The 22,827-nt window shown below is 38.9% G+C and overlaps 1 protein-coding gene across 2 annotated transcripts; it reads right to left on the bottom strand.

Moving 5' to 3' along the window:
* Positions 1–337: 337 nt before the first annotated feature.
* Positions 338–22,130, bottom strand: LOC139952409 (cytosolic carboxypeptidase-like protein 5). Of its 2 annotated transcripts, XM_071951527.1 has the most exons (16): positions 22,013–22,130; positions 20,856–21,121; positions 19,509–19,680; positions 18,856–19,019; positions 17,401–17,578; positions 15,491–16,560; positions 14,205–14,340; positions 12,816–13,000; positions 11,916–12,088; positions 10,746–11,224; positions 9,146–9,271; positions 5,118–5,236; positions 3,837–4,033; positions 3,139–3,202; positions 2,178–2,268; positions 338–1,883 (listed from the first exon to the last, which is right to left on the bottom strand). In XM_071951527.1, the coding sequence occupies exons 2-16, from the start codon at positions 21,053–21,055 to the stop codon at positions 1,791–1,793; spliced, it is 3,447 nt and encodes a 1,148-aa protein (XP_071807628.1). In that variant the 5' UTR covers positions 21,056–21,121; positions 22,013–22,130; the 3' UTR covers positions 338–1,790. The 2 variants fall into 2 exon arrangements, with proteins under 2 accessions (XP_071807628.1, XP_071807629.1); XM_071951528.1 differs by lacking the exon at positions 9,146–9,271.
* Positions 22,131–22,827: the final 697 nt, after the last annotated feature.

The raw sequence follows: 22,827 nt of genomic DNA, 5'->3' as shown, positions 1-22,827 counted from the left end.
CAGTCAAACGTTACTCTGAGACATTAAAGGAACACGTTGCCTTGGATTGGTCAAGTTGGTCTTTGAAAAGCGTTTTTAAACGCTTATTATCAAATGCATATGATTAGAAAGATATTTTAAAAGTAGAATATAATGATCCACACAAGTATCACTCGAAATTGCATGGTTCTCCTTTTACCTCGTCGACTAACACGGTCGGCCATTTATGGAAGTCAAATTTTTGACTCCCATAAATGGTCGACCGTGTTAGTTCGCAAAGTAAAAGGAAAACCACGCAATTTCGAGGCAAATGTGTGTGGATCTTTGTATTCTACTTTTAAAATATCTTTCTAAACATATGCATTTTATAACAAACCGTTACAGAATGCATTTCAAAGACCAACTCGACCGATCCAAGGCAACGTGTTCCTTTAACAACAATGACACATCTGAATACGTAACAATCAAGCACAACAGAAGGACAATAATTATTTACAAAAGTTTTCTTCTAAATTGTTTACAGCTGAAGTGACTAATAAACTTTACGAAACACTGCCGGATGCAAAACATTTATTAGCAGAAGCAAGTTTTGGCATTTAAAACAATACCCATTGTTTTCCTTTTTGATACTAATTGTGGACTGATTGTCCCCCCTTTGTTGTTAGTCCTCGGTTTGAATGTCACTTCAAGTACACAACCACACACACGCTTGTCAATTAGATAAAACAAGTACTTTTTTTAGCGACACCTCTACTTTGGTGTACAATATAAAGGCAAAGCGAAGACATCCTACCTCTATTTTGTTAAAGGAACTGGACACTATTGGTAATTACTCAAAATAATTGTTAGCATAAAAACTTACTTGGTAACAAGCAATGAAGAGGTGTTGATAATATATGAGAAACAGCTCCCTCTGAAGTAACACAGTTTTCCACGAATTTGATTTTGAGACCTCAGAATTAGATTTTGAGGTCCCGAAATCAAAAATCTGAAAGCACACAACTTCTTGTGACAAGGGTGTTTTCTCTTCCATTATTATCTCGCAACTTCGACGACTAATTGAGTTCAAATTTTCACAGGTTTGTTATTTTGTGCATATGTTGAGATACACCAAGTGAAAAGACTGGTATTTGATAATTACCAATGGTGTCCAGTGTCTTTAAAGTCTTTGTTTTCAATATGTAAGACACCTTTCACACAAGAGTCACAACACTTTTTCTACATTTTGAATACAATATCCACTTGAACACATCACTTATTTTCTACATGCTGAAGTTTTGTAAATCACAATTTTATATAAATAATTAGGGAGACTCCATAAAACTGGACCATTTATGATTCAGAAATAATATTATAATCATTTTACAAGTAGAAATGAGGAACTTCATCTCTGAATGTATTTTTTAAGTAAAACTCAATCTGCATTTTGGTAATTTAATAATTGGCAACATGTAACAGCATCTAATAACCGGTACAAACCAGTATGATCCAGTACAATCCAGATTCATATCAAATGACCTTCATAGTAATAACACTCATCTATAAGAACCAGTACAAACCAGCATTATCCGCTACAAACCAGATTCACCTCTAATGACCTTCCCAGTATACAATCAACCAAGAACTGGCACAAACCAGTATGATCCAGTTGAATCCAGATTCATCCTGAATGACCATCCAAGAACCAGTACAAACCAGCATTCAATCCAGATTTATCCCGAATGATCTTCCCAGTAGTAACTACAATCATCTAGGAATCCGTACAAACCAGTATGATCTGGTACATTCCTGATTCATCTCAAATAGGATCATCACATCCAGAATGTCACTTCTTTCTTTGGTTTCCAGGTATTGTTCACGTTGTTCAAGTCGACCACTTGACACGACACACTGGATTCTGAATTCTGCAACAAACAAAATGTTTATGTTCGATTTTTTACATTTTGGTTCTCCAAAATTCAAAAAAATTATTTTCAAAATAACAATACTGAGCATGCGCGCACATGCTCAGAGCCGCAAAAAAAGACCATTATGTCTACTCCCGCCGTCTCAAAAGTCTCCTATTGCTACCAGTACCAGTTCTTTACTATTTTGCTGTTTTCATCTGAAAGATTAAAACAACTGCACTTTTGGTATTCATCCGCAAATCTTTCAAATGTCTTCATAATAAGTATAGAAGAGCTAAAACAGTTACTTACCTCACCGCCAAATGAATGTGATTTTGTAAACCGCCCAGCACGCTTGGATCTCTGATGGGAAAGATCAGGTGTGACCCCATCTGAACTACGTCTGGAAAAGAAAAGTAAAAGCATTTCAAACAAACAAAACTTTCCAATAAAATGTCATTGAATTACATACGACCTGATCATTCTTTAACAAATAATTAAAAACATAACTAATAATAAATTGATAATGATAATACTAAAACTATTTCAGAAACCAGTTAATATTTAACATTGCATGGCACCTCGACTGGTACCGTGTTTCTCTGAACGCTTATCAAGAGACTTCAGGAAAACTTCAACTAAATTATTGAATTCATTTAGTTTATGTGAAAACGCATGCAATTTTCTTTTCATTATACAGCAGTTAGCTTACAAAGAAAATCTTCAGCATATATTAAGAAATTATGTGAAAAGTTTATGAACACAATAAAAAGTTGCCAGCTTGTAACGTTTCCCTCTATGGATGTATAAGGGAGGTTTAGCTGCACATTACACGGGCAAAAACGTGAATGTGAACGTCAAAAAATGTGTTGTTTCTAGGTGACATCACCACTTTGGGCTTATTGTATACTCACGTATGACATCTTTACGCACATACCTGACGTGAAAAGTGGTAACTTTACGTATGCTTAAAACATGAGATTTTTACAACAACATTTTCTGTCGTTCACGTTCCTGTTTTTGCTCGCGTAACGTGCAGCTAAACCTCCCTATTTATAACACTATATTTATAGTTGGTAAGACACTGCTCTAGAATTGCAAGGGTCGTGGGTTCGAATCCCACCCGAGTAACATGCCTGTGATATTTTTTCACAGGACTCGGGAAAGTACTGAGTATACAGTGCTAACACACATCGGTGTATGGGTAAAAACCAAAAAAAAAAATTAATAAACCTCCCTATTGCTAAGACAAAGTCTAAACAATAAGACTCACCTTCGTAGTGTGATTTGTTCATGTCCGTTCTGAGAACCCACATTGTAATCAGGAACATTGTCACCTGATAGACACAATAATCAAAAATATAACACTGTGATTTATATAATAGCTAACAGTGAAACAAAACCAAACCCTCTTAACAAAATAAGAAAATGGGAAATCAAATACAAAGTATTGGTGTGATGGTTAAAAATTATAGTGTTCATTTATTAAGTGCTTCATAATAGTCATCTTTCCTAGTAGGACACTTGTGTCCTTAAGCAAGACACTTAATCATTGCTTCGTCCTTCGGATGGGACGTAAAGCCGTTGGTCCCATGTGTTGTGTAAGGCATGTAAAAGAACCCAGTGCACTTATCGAAAAGAGAAGCGGTTCGCCCCGGTGTTCCTGGCTGTGGCTGCTGTGTGTGCCATAGCACCTTGTTAACCCTTATAAGGTGCTACATAGGTCTCAGATAACCAGGCTTTCTGTATAATGCATATACTAAGAGCCTTGCCAACCTTCTTTGGTAGAAACATGTGCTATATAAGATTTTGATATTATTATTATTAGAATTATTATACATAGTAGTACAATTTGATATTCTCCTCTCTTCATTTGCATACTTTATTTCTATGTGTGGTGTCATACACGCATCCGAGTCTGGTGAACGCACCCTAAAGACCAAATGGAGGTGTTCCTTTTTTTTGCCTCACCTGTAACGGGCTCAGACCTTGTAGTCCGTCCATCGATTGATCCCCTCTTACGTCGGTTACTTTGCTTCTTATCCTTCTCGCTATCTGTCTCACTACCCCTCCCCCTTCCAGTGCGACGACCCTTGCGGCTAGGGCTGTGTGATGCACTACGGCGTTTCATACCGGATGGCTTCTTACGTCTTTTCACTGGCTCGGAACTTTTGGATATTAACAGAATAAATACATTGAAATCGGTCATAGTTTAATTACATTATCAAAATGTGGAAGAGATGAATTCATGAATCACGAAAATAGACGGGAACCTTCAAACAGCATTATATTATACATATAGTCGCAGTTACATGTACAAATGAAACATTGTTTCTGCATGTCTTTAAGGTTTTTAAGAATCTGCGTGACGCAAAAATTATGCACTGTTTGTTTATGACATTTTGACAGCTTCATCTAAAAGAAACTTACAAATGCTCATGCAACCAATTTATACCAAAAGTGATGGAATTTCATTTGATATGATTGCAAAATTTCAGAAATATACTCAAAATTCAAGTTTATAAGTTTCTTAATAGATGTTAAATTTGCATCGGGATAAAGAATATAAATTTTTTGGTTTTACCCTTACACCGATGTGTGAAAGCACTGTATACTCAGTACTTTCCCCGAGTCCTGTGAAAAATATCACAGGCATATTACTCGGGTAGGATTTGAACCCTTGACCCTTGCAATTCTAGAGCAGTGTCTTACCAACTAGACTGTCGAGGTTGCACAGTAGCTAGCCGGCAGTTCGAATCCTTTGAAACTTTTGTTGTTGATAAACTATTACACAAACATATACTCGTGTGCCAGCTCTGGAGGAAGCAGCAAACATGTTGGCTTTTAGCAGATACACAAAAATGTGATGTAATGACTTTTTAACAGGCAGTCAACGCCTCCAGTAGCTCTATTTAGGTATGGGCCCAATTTCATAAAGCAATGTGAACTTTATGGTATTTTGGCAGGGTCCAATTTCATAGAGCTGCTAAGCACACAAATTTGCTTAGCATGAAATTTCTTCTTTGATAAAAACAGGATTACCAACCAAATTTGTATTCGTTGCATATTGCTTGTTACTCGTATTCAGCTGTTGCTTGCTTATCCCGAGTGTCACATGGAAATTTGGTTGGTAATCCTGTTTTTATCATAGGAAGAAAATTTCATGCTTAGCAAATTTGTGTGCTTAGCAGCTCTATGAAATTGGGCCCAGGTACCCAGTTTAACAAACTATTATACTCCTCATAATTTTACCTTGGTGAATCTCGCTGGTTCATTGATTTTACGGTCAGATCGTAATTGGACAGAGGTTCGTTGTTGGCAACGGGACGGAATAACATTTTCTGGTTGTTTGCAACCTTCAAAGCAGGTGCCTAGAACACAACAATAGTATATCAATATTAATATTACAGATTGTTACTGTTATCATCTTATAAAATCAACAGATACATTGACTATAACCACCACAAAAACTAATTCAAATCATAACTATAATCCTAATCAAACTAATGCAAATTACAAATCCAAGAGCTACGCCACAACAATAATATGCGTACTAGTAATTAATGCTTACGAACAAGCTGACTAAGATACAAAGCATGCATACTAAACATGCTTACTACTAAACTTAGGGTCAACACTATTCAAAGGGAATGTAAACACACAAGCCAAATTTACCACAAAAAATACATAATGGTAAACATGCTTACTGAAAATAGGAATAGCAGTGTTCAATTTGGAATGTACATGAACAAGCTGACTTGACTAATAATAATAATAACTAGAAATTGAGAGTTTGTGTACAAACTCAGGGTGTTCGGGTGAATGGTCAAATGAGGTCACGTTGTGTACAACATTTGTAGAACATTACAAGAGGTTACATGTAGTGAAAGAATCTTGTACGTAGCGTTTGTGGTTCTCAAGATATGAATTTTTCAATTATTTACCGTTTATTTAACGTAATGACGTCATCAATGACGTCATCATTACAAAAAAGTTGCGGGTTCATCTACTCATGAAGGTTCATGTTTATGATAAGTTCCAAGTTCATAGTAGTTTAACATTTTGTTCAAAATCGCACGAAGAAAGATGAGGCGAATCCCAGCGTAGTGGAATTTGAATTACGCGCGCCTTCAACGGAGTCTGCATGTGTATACACAACCCGTAATGCCCACAGCCACGCAGTGCTGTTTTGTCGTAGAGCATGGATACAATGTAGGCCTACATGAACTACACGCACACACACCCACACACCCACAATACAATAGTAGCATTCACATACATGAATGGCGATACTATCTGGTTTCTACGCGTAATGAATGGAGGTCAACACAAACGCGCGCTTTTACGACCAGAAGGCAAAATTCAACTGGCATTATGTTTGTGCAAAAGTTTGAGCAGGATAACTGATCTTCAAACTGATATTCAAATTTTGCGAATATGATATATAGTTCTTGAGATATGAACTTTTGAAATTTTGAACTTCCGGTTTCAACCGGAAGTAAAAGTCACATGAGGTCACGTTGTGCACGACTTTTTTAGCTAATTACAAGACCTTTTATATGCACCAAATATCTTGTGTGTGGCATTTGTAGTTCTCGAGATATGAACTCTCCAATTTTTAGCGTTTTTTTAACGTAATGACGTCATCAATGACGTCATCATTCCAAAAATGTTGCTGTTTCGTCTACTCATTAAGATCAATATATATGGTAAGTTTCAGGTTCATACAAGCTTTAGTTTTTGCGAAAATCGCGCAAGAACGTTCGAGGAGAAGAACACGCAGAAAAAAAAAAAAAACCTAGAAATTGAGAGTTTGTGTACAAACTCAGTGTGTTCGGGTGAATGGTCAAATGAGGTCACGTTGTGTCGACATTTGTAGAACATTACAAGAGGTTTCATGTAGTGAAAGAATCTTGTATGTAGCATTTGAGGTTCTCAAGATATGAATTTTCTAGTGTTTAACGTGTTTCTGAGCATAATGACGTCATCAATGACGTCATCATTCCAAAAAAGTTGCGGGTTCATCTACTCATGAAGGTTCATGTTTATGATAAGTTTCAAGTTCATAGTAGTTTAACATTTTGTTCAAAATCGCACGAAGAAAGATGAGGCGAATCCCAGCGTAGTGGAATTTGAATTACGCGCGCCTTCAACGGAGTCTGCATGTGTATACACAACCCGTAATGCCCACAGCCACGCAGTGCTGTTTTGTCGTAGAGCATGGATACAATGTAGGCCTACATGAACTACACGCACACACACCCACACACCCACAATACAATAGTAGCATTCACATACATGAATGGCGATACTATCTGGTTTCTACGCGTAATGAATGGAGGTCAACACAAACGCGCGCTTTTACGACCAGAAGGCAAAATTCAACTGGCATTATGTTTGTGCAAAAGTTTGAGCAGGATAACTGATCTTCAAACTGATATTCAAATTTTGCAAATATGATATATAGTTCTTGAGATATGAACTTTTGAAATTTTGAACTTCCGGTTTCAACCGGAAGTAAAAGTCACATGAGGTCACGTTGTGCACGACTTTTTTAGCTAATTACAAGACCTTTTATATGCACCAAATATCTTGTGTGTGGCATTTGTAGTTCTCAAGATATGAACTCTCCAATTTTTAGCGTTTTTTTGAACGTAATGACGTCATCAATGACGTCATCATTCCAAAAATGTTGCTGTTTCGTCTACTCATTAAGATCAATATATATGGTAAGTTTCAGGTTCATACAAGCTTTAGTTTTTGCGAAAATCGCGCGAGAACGTTCGAGGAGAAGAACACGCAGAAAAAAACCAAAAAAAAAACCAGAACAATAACAATAGTTGTTCGGCTGGTGGCCGAACACCTAATAATAATAATAATAATAATAATAATAATAATAATAGTAATAATAATAATAATAATAATAATAATAATAGTAATACAAATGTGACCTGCTCTGCAAAAAAGGGTATTAAGGGACGATATGCTAATTACATTTAAAGAGGCGTTCAATGTTGAGATCCTGAAAATATTTTCAAAACATGATTTTGTCTTTCTTGGTTTATTGGCTTCTATTGCATAAATACTTCCGTATTTTATTCACAGAAATATCATTTTTATTTTTTATTAGTTGAACAAACAAAGGTTTTTGTATCAATTTTAGGTAATTTCCCTTAAATTTTGCTAGGTTTAAGGAGCTGTATCTCCGAAGGCACTTTCATTAAAATTGTAAAATACGAATATGCAAATATCTGTATATCTCCAGAATGCAAAATCCCACAGGGTTCAAACCTACACCAAAATAATGCTTATAATAACACCAATTCAGCTGTGTATGTAACTCAATTTACTTATTTTGTCCCTTAATACCCATTTTTGCAGAGCCGGTCACAAATAATAAAGACTACAAAACATACATACTGGTAAACATGATACTGATATTAGGAATAACACTATTCAATGGGGGTACATGAACATTTCAGACTAGACTACAAAACATACACACTCAGTTTCTTACAGTGAATTTTATTTGCTGCACAGCATTCATGCACAGCATTCAAGCACAGATGAAGTAAAAATGTAATAGATGCAAAGCAATGACCATGAGTTAATATAAATTTAACCAATGCAATAAGACAGACTTGTAAGCGTGGAATTTCTAGCAACGTGGAGTACGCACGTGCAGAAGCCAAAGTTTGCCGCTAACCCGTGAAATACGCTTGCCGTACGCACAGAATTCCCTGCTTCCGTAAGCGGCGATTCTGTGTTTACGGTAAGCAGAGCCATGAAGTTGGGCCCAGGAGCTTCAGCACGGTGCACTTCAACCTCGTTCCCAGGGGTGATCGATCTCTCCGCGCCATTTTTTTCCCAGCATGCCTTGCTCCATCATAACCCCCTGGAATTGGCCAATTTAAATGTGCTATATAATATGCTAGCACATTTAAATGAGCCATTAATGAACGTACATACTCATTATTCAATATTTTCTATACGCGCACGCATGTCTTTCGTCTTAAAGAATGTTTTTGTTTTTGTTTTTAAAAAACGTGTTTGTGTCATAAAAAACGCGGGCGTGCACGCTCACGCACTTGACAACTAATGCATAACCAATTTCCTGACCCAATCAGCGTTGTTTCCCAGTACATCACTACCAGGGGTTAGTGACGAGAGGCATCGATACAGCGCGCTGCCCATGGTAGCGAGGCTGGGTGCACTTGTCCACTCAGCCACAGTACGCCATTACAAATGTTTTGTAAGTATGTATTATTGGTTCTGCTTACCAGTGTGGGTATTTGCATTGCGGCACTGCTGATCTTACCACCATCAGATGGGTCATATGTAGGCTTGCCAGGCAAAGATGGAGCATCAGCGGGAGAGGAAGGGACAGGCAAAGGAGAAAGAGGGACCTGCATGCATAGATCCAGCAAAGTGGGTTAATATAGACTAAACAAACATGCAAGTTACAGAAAGCATATTAAAGACAGTGGACACTATTGGTAATTGTCAATGCCAGTCTTCTCACATGGTGTATCTCAACATATGCACAAATATGGTCGTCGAAGTCGAGAGATAATAATGAGGGAAAAAAAGCTTGTCACACAAAGTTGTGTGCTTTCAGATGCTTAATTTCAGATGCTTGACCTCAAAATCTAAATCTGAGATCTCAAAATCAAATTCGTGGAAAATTACTTCTTTTCTCAAAACTACGTTACTTCAGAGGGAGCCGTTTCTCACAATGTTTTATACTAACAACAGCTCTCCATTGCTTGTTACCAAGTTAGTTATTATGCTAACAATTATTTGGAGTAATTACCAATAGTGTCCACTGCCTTTAAGAAACTAAACGACGAGCATACGCAAGACATAAATACATTTATGCACTTCTTGGTGACCGTATCTTGACTGCACAGCGTTAACATGCAAATGCAACTCAAGATATGCGTGTCGTGCGTCTTGCGTACGCATGGCAGACAACTGTGAGAATAAAACATGACTTTCTTAACGCTGGGAGCTGCATTGTTTCACGCAAATGACGCATTTCTGAGGAACATATGATGACCAAAACAAACCGCACAAAAATATATGCTGCCATGGAATGTGAATCCGTTGAAATTGATGGCTCCTTGCAGGTGAAATTTGAATTATGAAGCTTTGAAAATTTTCCGCCCCAGAAATGGACCCTGATATCCAAGACGTCACTGTAGTAATACAAAAGTGTAAGGCCGCCAGGGCTAACAGAATATCATGCTTGACTTAGTGTGATAAACATTGGTTATGATCAAAGAGATTTGACATCAAGCATGCAAACAGGAAGTAGGCGGAATCCATGGTTATACACGTTACAATGACAACAAATACAATTTATTGTATGTTTTTAGGTGGCATATGATAAACAGCACTTTAAAAGCGCACAGTATCTGACCAGTGGTGCAACTAGACTCATTTTAGTGGTAGGCTCTAAGTTCCAGTTTAGTTTACCAGGGGCGAGCGGTTCAGCATAATTATGAATGTTTAGATATGGGGCCATCATTGCTGAAGTGCAATCTGGGGTAAATCTGTGCTGGGCAGCACAGTGTATTTTGCTCAGAGTGCTGGGCGAAATTTGTTTGTTCTGGGCTCGATTTCACAAAGCAATAAAATCCATCGTAAGACAAATTTTCAGTATCACCATAGTGATTTGTATTGTGACATCACACTTTACTAGGCAACTACGACTGATTTGCAGTTGCGATCAATTTTAGCTCTTTGTGAAATCGGCCCCGGGGCAAGCCTGCCCGGCATCACCCACCGTCCTGTAACACTGTATCTGACACAAAATGCCATTCAAGGACGCCGGTTGGCAAAGTCAAAATCCAGGATACTGGAATAAAGTATACTCACGTAAGAACCTTTCAAAACACCCCTAGTTTGGTTCATGACGGTCTCCTCCAAAGCTTTGATCATCACATTGCTTAGTAACTCATGCACAACGTTGGACGTCGCTGCGGTCTTGTCATGTTGCTTGTGATGTTTACCAGTACGTCCATCAGTTAATGTGAAGCCATGCCTGATTGGGGGAGGGGGTGCGCCATGCGTCACAGGGTTCGTCACTCCGTGTTCGTGGGGATGCGCCACCGTATTCAGAGACTGTGGACTGGTCTTATGTGACTTGTGACTGGTGGACATTCCAATGGCTACTGGTAGACTACTAGATTGCTGCGGTGCATTGATTGTGTTTGGGTTGGTTTGTCGGCTGTGGTTGGTGGCTGGGTAGGACCTTAGGGAGGTACTCCCGAAGGCTGGCACAGAGGCTGATGCCAACTTGGACCCCTGCATTTGATGCTGGAGGTGCTTCTTCCTTTCTAGCGTTGTCTTGGTTTCTGCAGAGTCAAGATTTATTTTCAAATGTATCAATCAGAGGTCACAGTAATTGCAATCTCTTTCATTAAATATGTTCATATTTTTTTTTACCATCACAGACTTGAGTCGTTTTAGCAACAAAACCTTCCGACAGGATTTTGAAGGACTTGAGCCCTTTCAGCTACAAAAACATATTCAAGATTTGTTAAGGATTTGAGCTCGTTCAGCTACAAAAACATTTAAAGAATTTTTCAGGATTTGAGCCCGTTCAGCTACAAAAACATTTAAAGGATTTTGAAAGATTCGAGTCTGTTCAGCCACAAAACCACTCAAAAGATTTTGATGGATTTGAGTCTGTTTAGCCACAAAACCATTCGAAGGATTTTTAGGGACTTCAACCTGTTCAGCCACAAAACCATGACAAGGATTTTGAAGGACTTGAGTCTGTTCAGCCACAGAACCATTTAAATGATTTTGAAGAATTTGAGTCGGTTAACAACAAATCGATGATGATATTGAAGGGCTTGAGCTAGTTTAGCCACAAAATCATTCAAAGGATTTTGAAGGATTTAAGTCTCTTAAGTCACAAAACAATGAGGATATTGAAGGATTTCAGCCACAAAACCATAAGAAGTATTTTTTTAAACGTGGGACTGAAACATACAGAGCTACCCTGGGTTCTTTATCATTAATTTGTACTAGTTGACTAACCTCGTACTGGGCCAAGGTGCCGCACTGTGACTTTCTTCACTGCTGATGTGGCTACCGATGATGCCGAATTACTCTGATTGGTATGAACACTAGAGGGCGCTTGACTGCTTGGCGTGTCACTCCACGAGAAGCGGGGTTTATGGAATGTATTTGCTGTAGCAGAAGCAACGATACTACATAGGCAGAATAAAACAGCTAGCCATTAATAATGCAAGTCGACCCCCGAAAGAAAATTTACCTGATGAAATTACTGAACACAGTAACTTAAATTCTACATTCAATGATATCAATTGTAGGTTGTTGTTAAAACCCAGATCAGTATAAATGTGAACCAAATCAATCTTAGTGTTAAAAATACATGTCTCTATCATCACATAAACTTTTTGGGAGTGAATTATCATTGCTTCAGTGCAAAACCATTAAGAGACAGACCATTGTCACATCTCCCTTAAACATATCAGGAGTAAAGGCCGAGTCACACTGCAGCGATTACGAAAACGATAACGATCACAACGCAGAGAAAACGCACTATATTGGTTGAATTGCTCCACGCAGACTACGCACACGCCTATTCAACCAATGGAATGCGTTCTCTTTGCGTCGTTATCGTTCTCGTTATCGTTGCAGTGGGACCGGGCCGTTATACACACACCAAACATCGTAAAATACAATGTTTTGTAAAGAGCAAGAGTGTATCAATAGCATAAATTCAGACAATTTTGAGAAAATTAACTTCAAAGATGTAACGGAAGGACCTGCCTCTGGGCCCCTTGTATTGCCTTGGTGCCTTTTCAAATAATTCCAACTAATAAATCAAAGTTCTCTCCACAAAATGTCCTTCATTTGAAAACACAAAAGTATTTTACAAAACAAAGAGAAAGAATTTTCAATTTGACAAACCTTGAAGTCTTTGAGGAAACTCTAGCCATTTTCTTAGGGAGCGAGGGCGCCCCACGTACACTGCGCAGATAGCGTTGAACCCATGAACGCACACCCATTACATTACTATACTCTGTAGATGCTAATCTACTCCATGGGTTAGTATTTGTGATATCCAACGCTGCTACAGCAACAGCTCTGCCAACCTTAAATTAAATTTAAAACAAAAATATGAAATAACAAGATTACAACCTCTCACTGTGGTTTGTTGGGATATATTGTTTTAGTTTTGACAGCTAAGGTTGAAAAATTTAGACTCACAACAATCTTGATACAATTAACAATTGTGGCTTCTTTTATAGAGCTCATATCCGTCACTCAGTGACGCTCGAATTGCTTCAAAACTCAGAGTTTTCCTGCAAGGTATTGTGGAGCTACATTTTTGAAGGATGCGACCAATTCCTTTACCAGTGTTAACATAGACGAGAATGGATTATAAGGAGCTGTGGCACAATATGCAGCCAATCAAACCAGGAACACCCCGGTAAACCCCTTTTTCTTTTCAATAAGTGCACTGGGTTCTTTCACGTGCATTACACAACACACGGGACCAACAGCTTTTCTTTTAAGTGTCTTGCTTAAGGACAAAAGTGTCACCACCGGGACTCGAACCCACACTCTGTTGGACAGAAAAACCATGTCTTGAGTCTGGTGCTCTTATCCGCTTGGCAAAGATTCTTGGAAGATAAAAAACTTAACAGTCTTATACTTAAAGGCACTGGACACTATTGGTAAATACTCAAAATAATTGTTGCCATATAAACTTACTTGGTAAGGAGCGATGGAGAGCTGTTGATAGCATGAAACATTGTGAGAATTGGCTCCCTCTGAAGTAACATAGTTTTCTTTAAACTGTTAAAGAGCTAATTTCCCACTGAAATATTAAAAGACTTCAGACTTGAAGCTTTTTTTAGGGATCTGAAAGCACACAAATTTGTGCAACAAGGGCGTTTTTATTGTCATTATTCTCTTGCAACTTCGATGACCAACGAGTCCAAATTTTTACAGATTTGTTATTTTATGCAGATATTGAGATACACCAAGTGAGAGTACAGGTCTTTAACAGTTACTAAAGGTGTTCGGTGCCTTTAACAGGAGCCAATTTCATAGAGCTGCTAAGCACAAAATCTTGCTAAGCATGAAATGTCTTCCTTGATAAAAACAGGATTACCAACCAAATTTCCGTTTGTTGCATATGGCTTGTTACTTGTATTCAGCTGTTGATTGCTCATCCTGAATATCACGTAAAAATTTGGTTGGTAATCCTGTTTTATCAAGGGAGAGATTTCATGCTTAGCATATTTTTGTGCTTAGCAGCTCTATGAAATTGGGCCCAGATCACTGGCCTACCTCTTCAAAATGTCCAGGGTTGTATTTTGGTGGGTAACCTGCTAGAGGAGGTGGGGTTGCCCTGCCATCGTCCATCGTAGCAGGGGCAAGAGAGTTGACAAAACGACCAGAATTGTAGTTACACTCAAGAGTGTAGCTGGAAATAATCAAACAGAGAGCATCAAGTTAATTAGCTTGGAAACAATAACACATTAATTGATAATGGACATAAAAGTTTGCCATGATATTGGTGTGGAAATTTTTCAGAGCATTCATTATTCTTAATCTGTAAAACTGACAACTTTAATACTGGAAAGCTGGCAATATCATTTATTTAAAGTGCTTTTGTCTTAAGATTCAAAGTGCCATGACAGCTATGACAGGTACCTGTTTTAATGCGTGATTAAAGGCAGTGGACACTATTGGTAATTGTCAAAGACTAGCCTTCACAGTTGGTGTATCTCAACATATGCATAAAATAACAAACCTGTGAAAATTTGAGCTCAATCGGTCGAAGTTGCGAGATACTAATGAAAGAAGAAAACACCCTTGTCACACAAAGTTGTGTGCATTTAGATGGTTGATTTCGAGACCTCAAGTTCTAAATCTGAGGTCTCAAAATCGAATTCGTGGAAAATTACTTCTTTCTCAAAAACTATGGCACTTCAGAGGGAGCCGTTTCTCACAATGTTGTATACCATCAACCTCTCCCCATTACTCGTCACCAAGAAAGGTTTTATGCAAATAATTATTTTGAGTAATTACCAATAGTGTCCACTGCCTTTAACAAAACCCTTTGAATAGCTCATAAAGGGAGGTTTACGAGGTGCTGAGGCACAATATGAAACACACAATACCATGAACACAGGGCCAACAAGTGTCTTGGAGGACACAAGAGTCAAGACTGGAACTCAAACCCATCAGAACATCAAAACTTGAGGCCAGTGCCCTACACGCTCACCTATGACAATCCTTTCGACAGCTCAAAGTTCCACGGTCAACGTAACAAATTAAAACTTAAAAACCTTTTTGCCGTGAAAATAGATGATGTAAACTCATGCATGATAGATGTATTAAACGTTTTTCAGAGCGAGGTGGGACACCACACTACACCTGTGACCCTACCCGTTCTCAGGACTGTATGCTTTGTTTTTGAAAGGGCAAGGGCACCAAGGCATTTTCTCTTTGGCAAAGGGCACCCTATGAGGAAATTGTAAATTTCTACTGTAACATTTCAAGGGCACCTAGGCAATGACAAGGGGCAACGGAGGTGATTCGTGAAGTATCAGGCCTGCGTTCTGACATACCTGTGTATAATCCCTGTAGCCTTGAAGATAGCAACACGCCCGCTACCTTCCTTCGACATGCCATCCCTCTTATCCTTTGTGTACATATTCTTCTCAGTAAAGTTACACCCGTCAAAGTCAAAGTGAGCCGAGTTCATTGAGATCAGCTTCGGGAAGAGAAGATTTTCAATGTGACTCTCCTCCTCGTCGAAGTAGTTTCCATAAATGAAGCAGCCGCGCTTGGAGGCATGGCCATGGAGGTCGACATACAGGGCTACACCACTGTCTTTGGGTGGAATGTTTAAGATGCTCCCACCAGGAGCAAGGTTGGGATCGGAATTTGGCTTGGGGTTAGACGGAGTCGATGAATGAGGAATGTTATCTTCGTCTTCCTCCCCGCCCGAGTCCCCATCAACGGAACTCTCTTTGGCAATGGAGGATGCGCGTAAACGCAGCTCACTAGCATCCTGGGATGATATCTCCGCAGGGTCGCCGGGCATGGAAACTGCATTGAAGTCGGATTTACTTATGTTAACATCAGAGTTCTGAATATCTGTATCTGATAATTCAAGTAGTCTTTGATTGTCTACATCATCCGACTGTCTTGAAACTGTTTGACTATGTGTTAGATTCCCAGAACCTTCATGAACCACAACAATAGCATTAGCTGGAGGCTGCACTGGGACAGCCCCAGGAGAAGAACTACCCTCCCCATCCCCCTTCCCCTTTTTCGCCGCAACATGCTTTATATCCGTCTTCCTTGAGCTTGCACTTGCCTCCCCGCTCCAAGGAACAACCCTTGAGCTGACATGATGATGCAGTATCAGACTCTTAGTAGCGTATATCGTTGGATGAGCAACAGAGTCTGGGTTGAGGTACACCCGGTTTAAGTTCACCCCTCTTTGGTCCGTCCTATAGTGACCCCTCTGTACCCCGTCTGGGTTGAGAAGTGGGATGAGCTTGAAGACATACTGCTTCCTCAGCTGGATGGCACGAGGGTCCTTAGGGCGAAGGATGAACTCTAGGAAGCCATTGAAGACGAAGCTTGCTGGTGTTTCTCCAGGATGAACTCTACTGGTCAGGAAGAATACCTTAAAATAAACCAAAAAATATACTCTAAATTTCAGCTATTAGGGAGGTTTCGCAGGCAAACGCATACATTTAGCTATCCGAAACCTACTTACGTGTAGCAAGCAGGATATTAGTGTCGTCTACATGTATTGCGGATAGCGAGTAGCGTATGACGTCATTGACGTATCCATCGCACTAACCGTATCCGTTCGCATGCAAAACCTCCCTTGAGTTTCATCGGAGCTTTACTTACACAAAATTACAGCGTGCGCACAAATCGTAAGACAGTGGCATGGCCGATACTGGGTTTGTAAAGGAAACTCAACCCCAATCGGTAAACATCTATTAAACTGGACCCAGATGTGTCAACTAGAGGACCTAAAGTGTTTTCCCTGAAATTTCTAACACAAAAAAACCACAAGGATATAACAAAATATTTGGCACTACCAATCATAAACACTGTATCATGCACAATGTTGGAAACACAGCCCCTCTCTATTTTTGGCTGGCATTCACAGAGATACTACAAGCCTGAAATGACACTGTCCTTGGGCAAAATTTCACTCCATAAGAACACACATTCCTGAGGTAATTTCTCACTCAAATAATAAAAGACTTCAGACCTGAAGCATTTTATTATGCATCTGAAAGCACAAATTTGTGCAACAAGGGCGTTTTTCTTTCATCATTCTCGTGCCACTACGGTGACCAATTGAGTCAAAATTTTCACAGATTTGTTAATTTCTGCATGTTGGGATACATCAAGTGAGAATACTGGTCTTTATACCAAAAGTGTCCAGTGCCTTTAAATACATTATAAGTATAAGTTAAGAGCCATGGGAAAACAAACAAAGTCTTACCCTTTTGCCTTTAAACTTATGAGCCCTTGGTACTTCATTCTCTGGGAAGAGCTTCGGTAGTCTGGGCTCTCGTTCATTGGTTATCCCATGACAAGAGGTAATAGTCATTAGATCAACACGGAGTCTGTCAATTGAGTAACATAAAAGCTCTCGATGGTAGTAGATGGAGTTTGCCGGGCTGTGGAGGAAGATACAGGAGTTTATAATTTGGTTTGTTTAGATGATCTTCCCATTGTTTAGATGATCTTCCCCACAAGGGGATATAAACACCAAGCTGGCAACATCCGATCTCTCTCATACAAACATTGGTTTAACGTCTATGATTATGAGTTACACAAATCAAGAAATGGTGATTCAGTAACTAGACAACAATACTTATTCTAGTCATTGCAAAATCAGCGGTAAGCTGGGGGACTCAAACCCACAACCTTGTGATTGCAAGTCCTGCAGCCTAACCACTTGACCCGGGTGACCCTCGTAACCCTGTAGGAAACGTACATGTAGGAAACTGGAAAAACTGTTCCCTTCTTAAATATGGTCTCATGTATTATAGTATGGCCAGTAGTAATAGTATGATCGCTTGTAATGTAGTTTGGTCGCTGGTACATTGTAGTATAGTATGGTCACATGTAATATACTATGGCATTATGGTTGCTTGTAATATAGTATGGTTGCCTGTATTATAGCATGATCGCTTGTATAGTATGGTCACATGTAATATAGCATGATCACTTGTAATATAGTATGGTAGCTTGTAATATAGTATGGTTGCTTGTATTATAGCATGATCGCTTGTAGTACCGTATGGTCGCATGTAATATAGCATGGTCGCCTGTAATAGTATGGTCGCTTGTCAAATAGTATGGTCGCTTGTAATATAGCATGGTCGCCTGTAATAGTATGGTCGCTTGTCAAATAGTATGGTCGCTTGTAATATAGCATGGTCGCCTGTAATAGTATGGTCGCTTGTCAAATAGTATGGTCGCTTGTAATATAGCATGGTCGCCTGTAATAGTATGGTCGCTTGTCAAATAGTATGGTCGCTTGTAATATAGCATGGTCGCCTGTAATAGTATGGTCGCTTGTCAAATAGTATGGTCGCTTGTAATATAGTATGGTCGCTTGTAATATGTTATGGCTGCCTGTAATTTGCCTTTGTGGAACATGCCTCGCCTCTTTGAAAGGGTTAGACCATTTTCATTTTGCAGAAGGGAACTTTCTCAAGGTCTACAGGAACTTTTGGAGAGGCACCAAGGCCAAGACCTGGGGTCGATTTTCACAAAGAGTTAGGACTGGTCCTAACTAGTGACTAGTTCCAGGAGATATTCAAAACTTAAGGTTAGTCCTAAGAGAAACTCATCCTAACTCGAGATAAGACTCGTCTTAACTCTTTATGAAATCCACCTCAGATAACTTAAGTTCATTTTCCCCATTGCACCACTATGTGGTTCATACCTTGATGGTTTGAGAAGTTGACACTGTGCAAACTGCGCGTCCAACTCATCCATTTTCTGTTGGCATTCGGTGTAGGAGTACGGGAAGCAGAAGGCAAAGTAGACAGAGGAGAAACGATACTCAAAGCGGTAGTTGAATGACAAGATAAACTGCCCATCAACTGTCTGTAGAGGAATCAAATATAAAATCAATCATTACAAAAGCTTACATTTATAGATTCTCAAAATTGTACCGGATCAGTCTATTGGTTTGTGAAGGACACCAAAATCTGGCCTGAGCATCAAATAGATTTTGAAATATTTGTTTTAACTCATTTTGAACTTTATGATCTGTGGTAACTTGTTTTCCTGTTGGGTAAAGCAAACAAACTTTTGGGGCATGTGTTAAGCTTCAAAATTACACAACAACCAGCTCTCAAGGTGCTATACTTAATAGTAGATATGGGCTTCTTAATTTAACAAGGTTTCTCACTAATTAAGAGACCTTGAGCAAAAGGTTAATTAACCAATTTTGCTTTTTCTTCATGGTTCTCAATCGATCCCTAAAATTTGAAAGACAATCAGAGACGTCTAGGGAAGTCATTGGTTCGAATCTCACTGTAGTCAATTCTTTGTTCAACCCCCAAAAAACAATTTGCCAGTATTACATCTTACCTCCCATGTTGGTCTCTCTCTGATACGCTCCCATTTCGGCTTCTGTGGCATGACACGAACTACAGGTGCCATACCTTGGCTGTATAGCTTCCCTTGCTTATTCATATTCATGACGTTGATTTTAACCAGCTTGTTCATTGGACAGCCTTTGATGGCGAAATGGAACCACGACCTGGTAAAATGAATATATGGGAATCAATTAATAGGTCATCTCAAGATTACGACACTTCGTTATAATTATATTTGACAGAATTCTCCCCCAACAACTGGTGGTCTGCTGACAAATGCCCAGATGACACAGCGGACCAGTCAAAATTCACTCCAAGTGGTCGGCTGGCTACATGCAGTTTAGTGTTCAAAAGCAACCATATAGGCCTAATATAAAGTATGGACTTGTGAAAAAGCTAATGGACTAATGAAATGAAAAGCACACTGGCCATGATATTCACATAGCTTAATTTTTGAATAGCATGTTAACTTTAAAGACACTGTACACGTTTGGTAAATTGTCAAAGACCAGTGTTCTCACTTGGTGTATCCCATCATATGCATAAAATAACAAACCTGGGCTCAATCGGGCTCAAAATTTGGACTCGTTGCGAGAAAATGATGAAAGAAAAAACACCCTTGTTGGACAAATTTGTGTGCTTTCAGATAGGAATAAAAGACTTCTAGGTAGAAGTCTTTTATTATTTTAGTGAGAAATTACCTCTTTCTCAAAAACTACGTTACTTCAGAGGGAGTCGTTTCTCACAATGTTTTATACTATCAACAGCTCTCCAATGCTCGTTACCAAATCAGTTTGTAAGTTAATATTTGTTTCGAGTAATTACCAAACGTGTACCTTCTAAGCTTGGGCGATATCAATTTATTTTATTCGCGATATATCGCCGACAATATATCGCGATATTCGATATAATCGCGATTAATTAAATTTGACATCATCAGTCTTCAAATTCCCAGTGAAAGTTGTACATGTAGAAGAGACAGTCATAGCATAAGAAAGGTGTTCTAATGACCTATTCTTCTGGTTTTACTCCAAACCTATGCGGTGCAAGATGTCTCAGCTAGCAAATACATTGCGATATTGCAATATTTCATCGATATCACGATATATCGCGATATATAGATATTTCAATTAAAACCAAATCGATCCGAAATCGAAATCACTTCCAAATTAGTATCACGATATTCGCTAATATCGTGATATCGCCCAAGCTTAGTACCTTCCCTTTAAAATGTCTGAGTTCGGATAAGAGACTGAAATATATCTGATTCCTTGTATAACCAGGTTCAATCTGCCGATAAAAACATTTCTAAATAGAAGACGAAGAAATCTAGACCTACCTATTGCCATTTTCAAACTCCGTCCCACCACAATCATGTTTGGTCCACACATTGAACTCATAGTCCGATACAGCACACGTGTCTCCGACTCGTTTCGCACTAGGATCATCATCTTCATCATGGTAGACTCTCTCCACTCGAGCCAAGTTCCCGGAGTCAAACTTGGAAGTGAAGAGAAGACCTCCACTTCGATACTCCATCTCAAGATATACCAGTTGCCAGTAGCAACAGGGTGGTTACAAATGATGTATCACTCACATTATTATCTGTGGATGGAAAGGCAATTTTAAGAAATGATTAGTTTTTTCATGGTGATAAAGCAGGACCAGGCCTCGTTGCCCCCTGGTTATTGCCTCATTGCCCCCTGGTCATTGCTCTGTGCCCTTAAAATGCTCCAATTTACAATTTCCTCATAGGGTGCCCTATATGGAGAAAATGCCTTGGTGCCCTTTCCCTTTCAAAAACGAAGCATACATGTCTGCAGGACTATCAATTGTTTTTATCAATGTGAGTTTTTACTTACTGTCAAACTCAAAGTCAAAAATAGTCCATTGCTTTTTATTAGCTGTGTTCAAGAGACCAGTTTCCTTTTGTTTGTTTTTTCCCAAAGTTCTTATGCCTCTATTTCACTCAGTATTTGTTACTTGGAATTGAAAGAAAAATGACTGAACATTAATTACGCTTTGACAATTGACATAACATTAAAAACAAATCTAACCATTTTTTCTAGTCACGAATGTCTCCGAACTTGCCCTCTAAATGGCAATGGTATTCCATAATGAAGCCAGAATGTTGGAAGCAAAAAAATTATTAACTTGTTGGCAGGTTGGATGATTTTTTGACACCCAAAAAACCAATAGCCTGCAAGTGCAACTGAACAATGCTCAGTCAATTTTTTCGACAACAATAATTAATGTATAGTTCCAATGTATCACTCCTCAGCTGCTACTACCCACAAAACCTGCCATATCCATTCATTTAATCAGTCTAATTAAATTAACTTTTCTGTGTATTACTGTGTTGTTTGTGTAAGTGAGTGTACTGAGCGTAAGTTGCTATACAAAATCATTGCCCGACAGAAAAATGAGCAAAATCGTGCACAATTTGAATGCAATTTCATAGTGTCTCTATCTAAAAGAAAAAATGCCACATCTTACCTTGAGCTTGAATGCACAATACATAAAACTACTACATTTTTAAATAATTCAAAAATTGCATTCCATTATTTTTCTGCAAAATACGAGAGATGACAGACCTTCGGCCGCAAGCACCCTGGTGGTGAAAACAAACTGTTAGCAACTGTCATGTGACTTAATTTGAGCTCAGTGATTGGTCGTTATTCATATCTTTTTACAACTTGTAGTTGATGATTTTATTTTGGCCAAGTGGGTGGGCGGGGCTGATGCCGAGAAATGTGGGGGTCATTGCACTTTCTAATTATAGTGGTAATAAATATTGCCTTCAAATCCCTTTTGCAAAAATGTCTAATTATATGGTGCATTTAAACCGGTTAGGTCGTTAAAAGGAGAAATTTCTTGACTGCAATCACACGGATGCTATTATGTTTGATACTTTGATTGGAATTTGATGGAGCGATGCCCGGGAGCGGGGAAGTAGATGGAGAATTTTTGAAGAGAAAAACAGTTCCGTTCACTTCTACACCAGCTGCAACTTTGCACAATAATACAGAAAAAGGGAATGGGAGGCCGAGGTCTTTTTGTTGTTTTTGTCGGGTGTTGTAGGATGGGATGGGGTTGTTCCGTTTTTTTTTTTTTTGCCAGTTTGAAAAACACAAGTTTATGAATAAAGCCGCCGACAGCTGGGAGTAAGGGATGAGGCACTTGGAAGAGGAACCAATGAAATTGTGGAATAATTACTCCACTTGTTGTCCCACTCTTTGAATGATATTTCTGTCACAGCAGAATTTTTCTGTGTAATCAAAATTGGCATCCTCAAAAATGTTCCTGATTTA

This window comes from Asterias amurensis, chromosome 20 (assembly GCF_032118995.1).
Source record: "Asterias amurensis chromosome 20, ASM3211899v1".
In the NCBI taxonomy this organism is placed as follows: Eukaryota; Metazoa; Echinodermata; class Asteroidea; order Forcipulatida; family Asteriidae; genus Asterias; species Asterias amurensis.
This window is presented reverse-complemented; position numbering and strand designations above follow the sequence as displayed.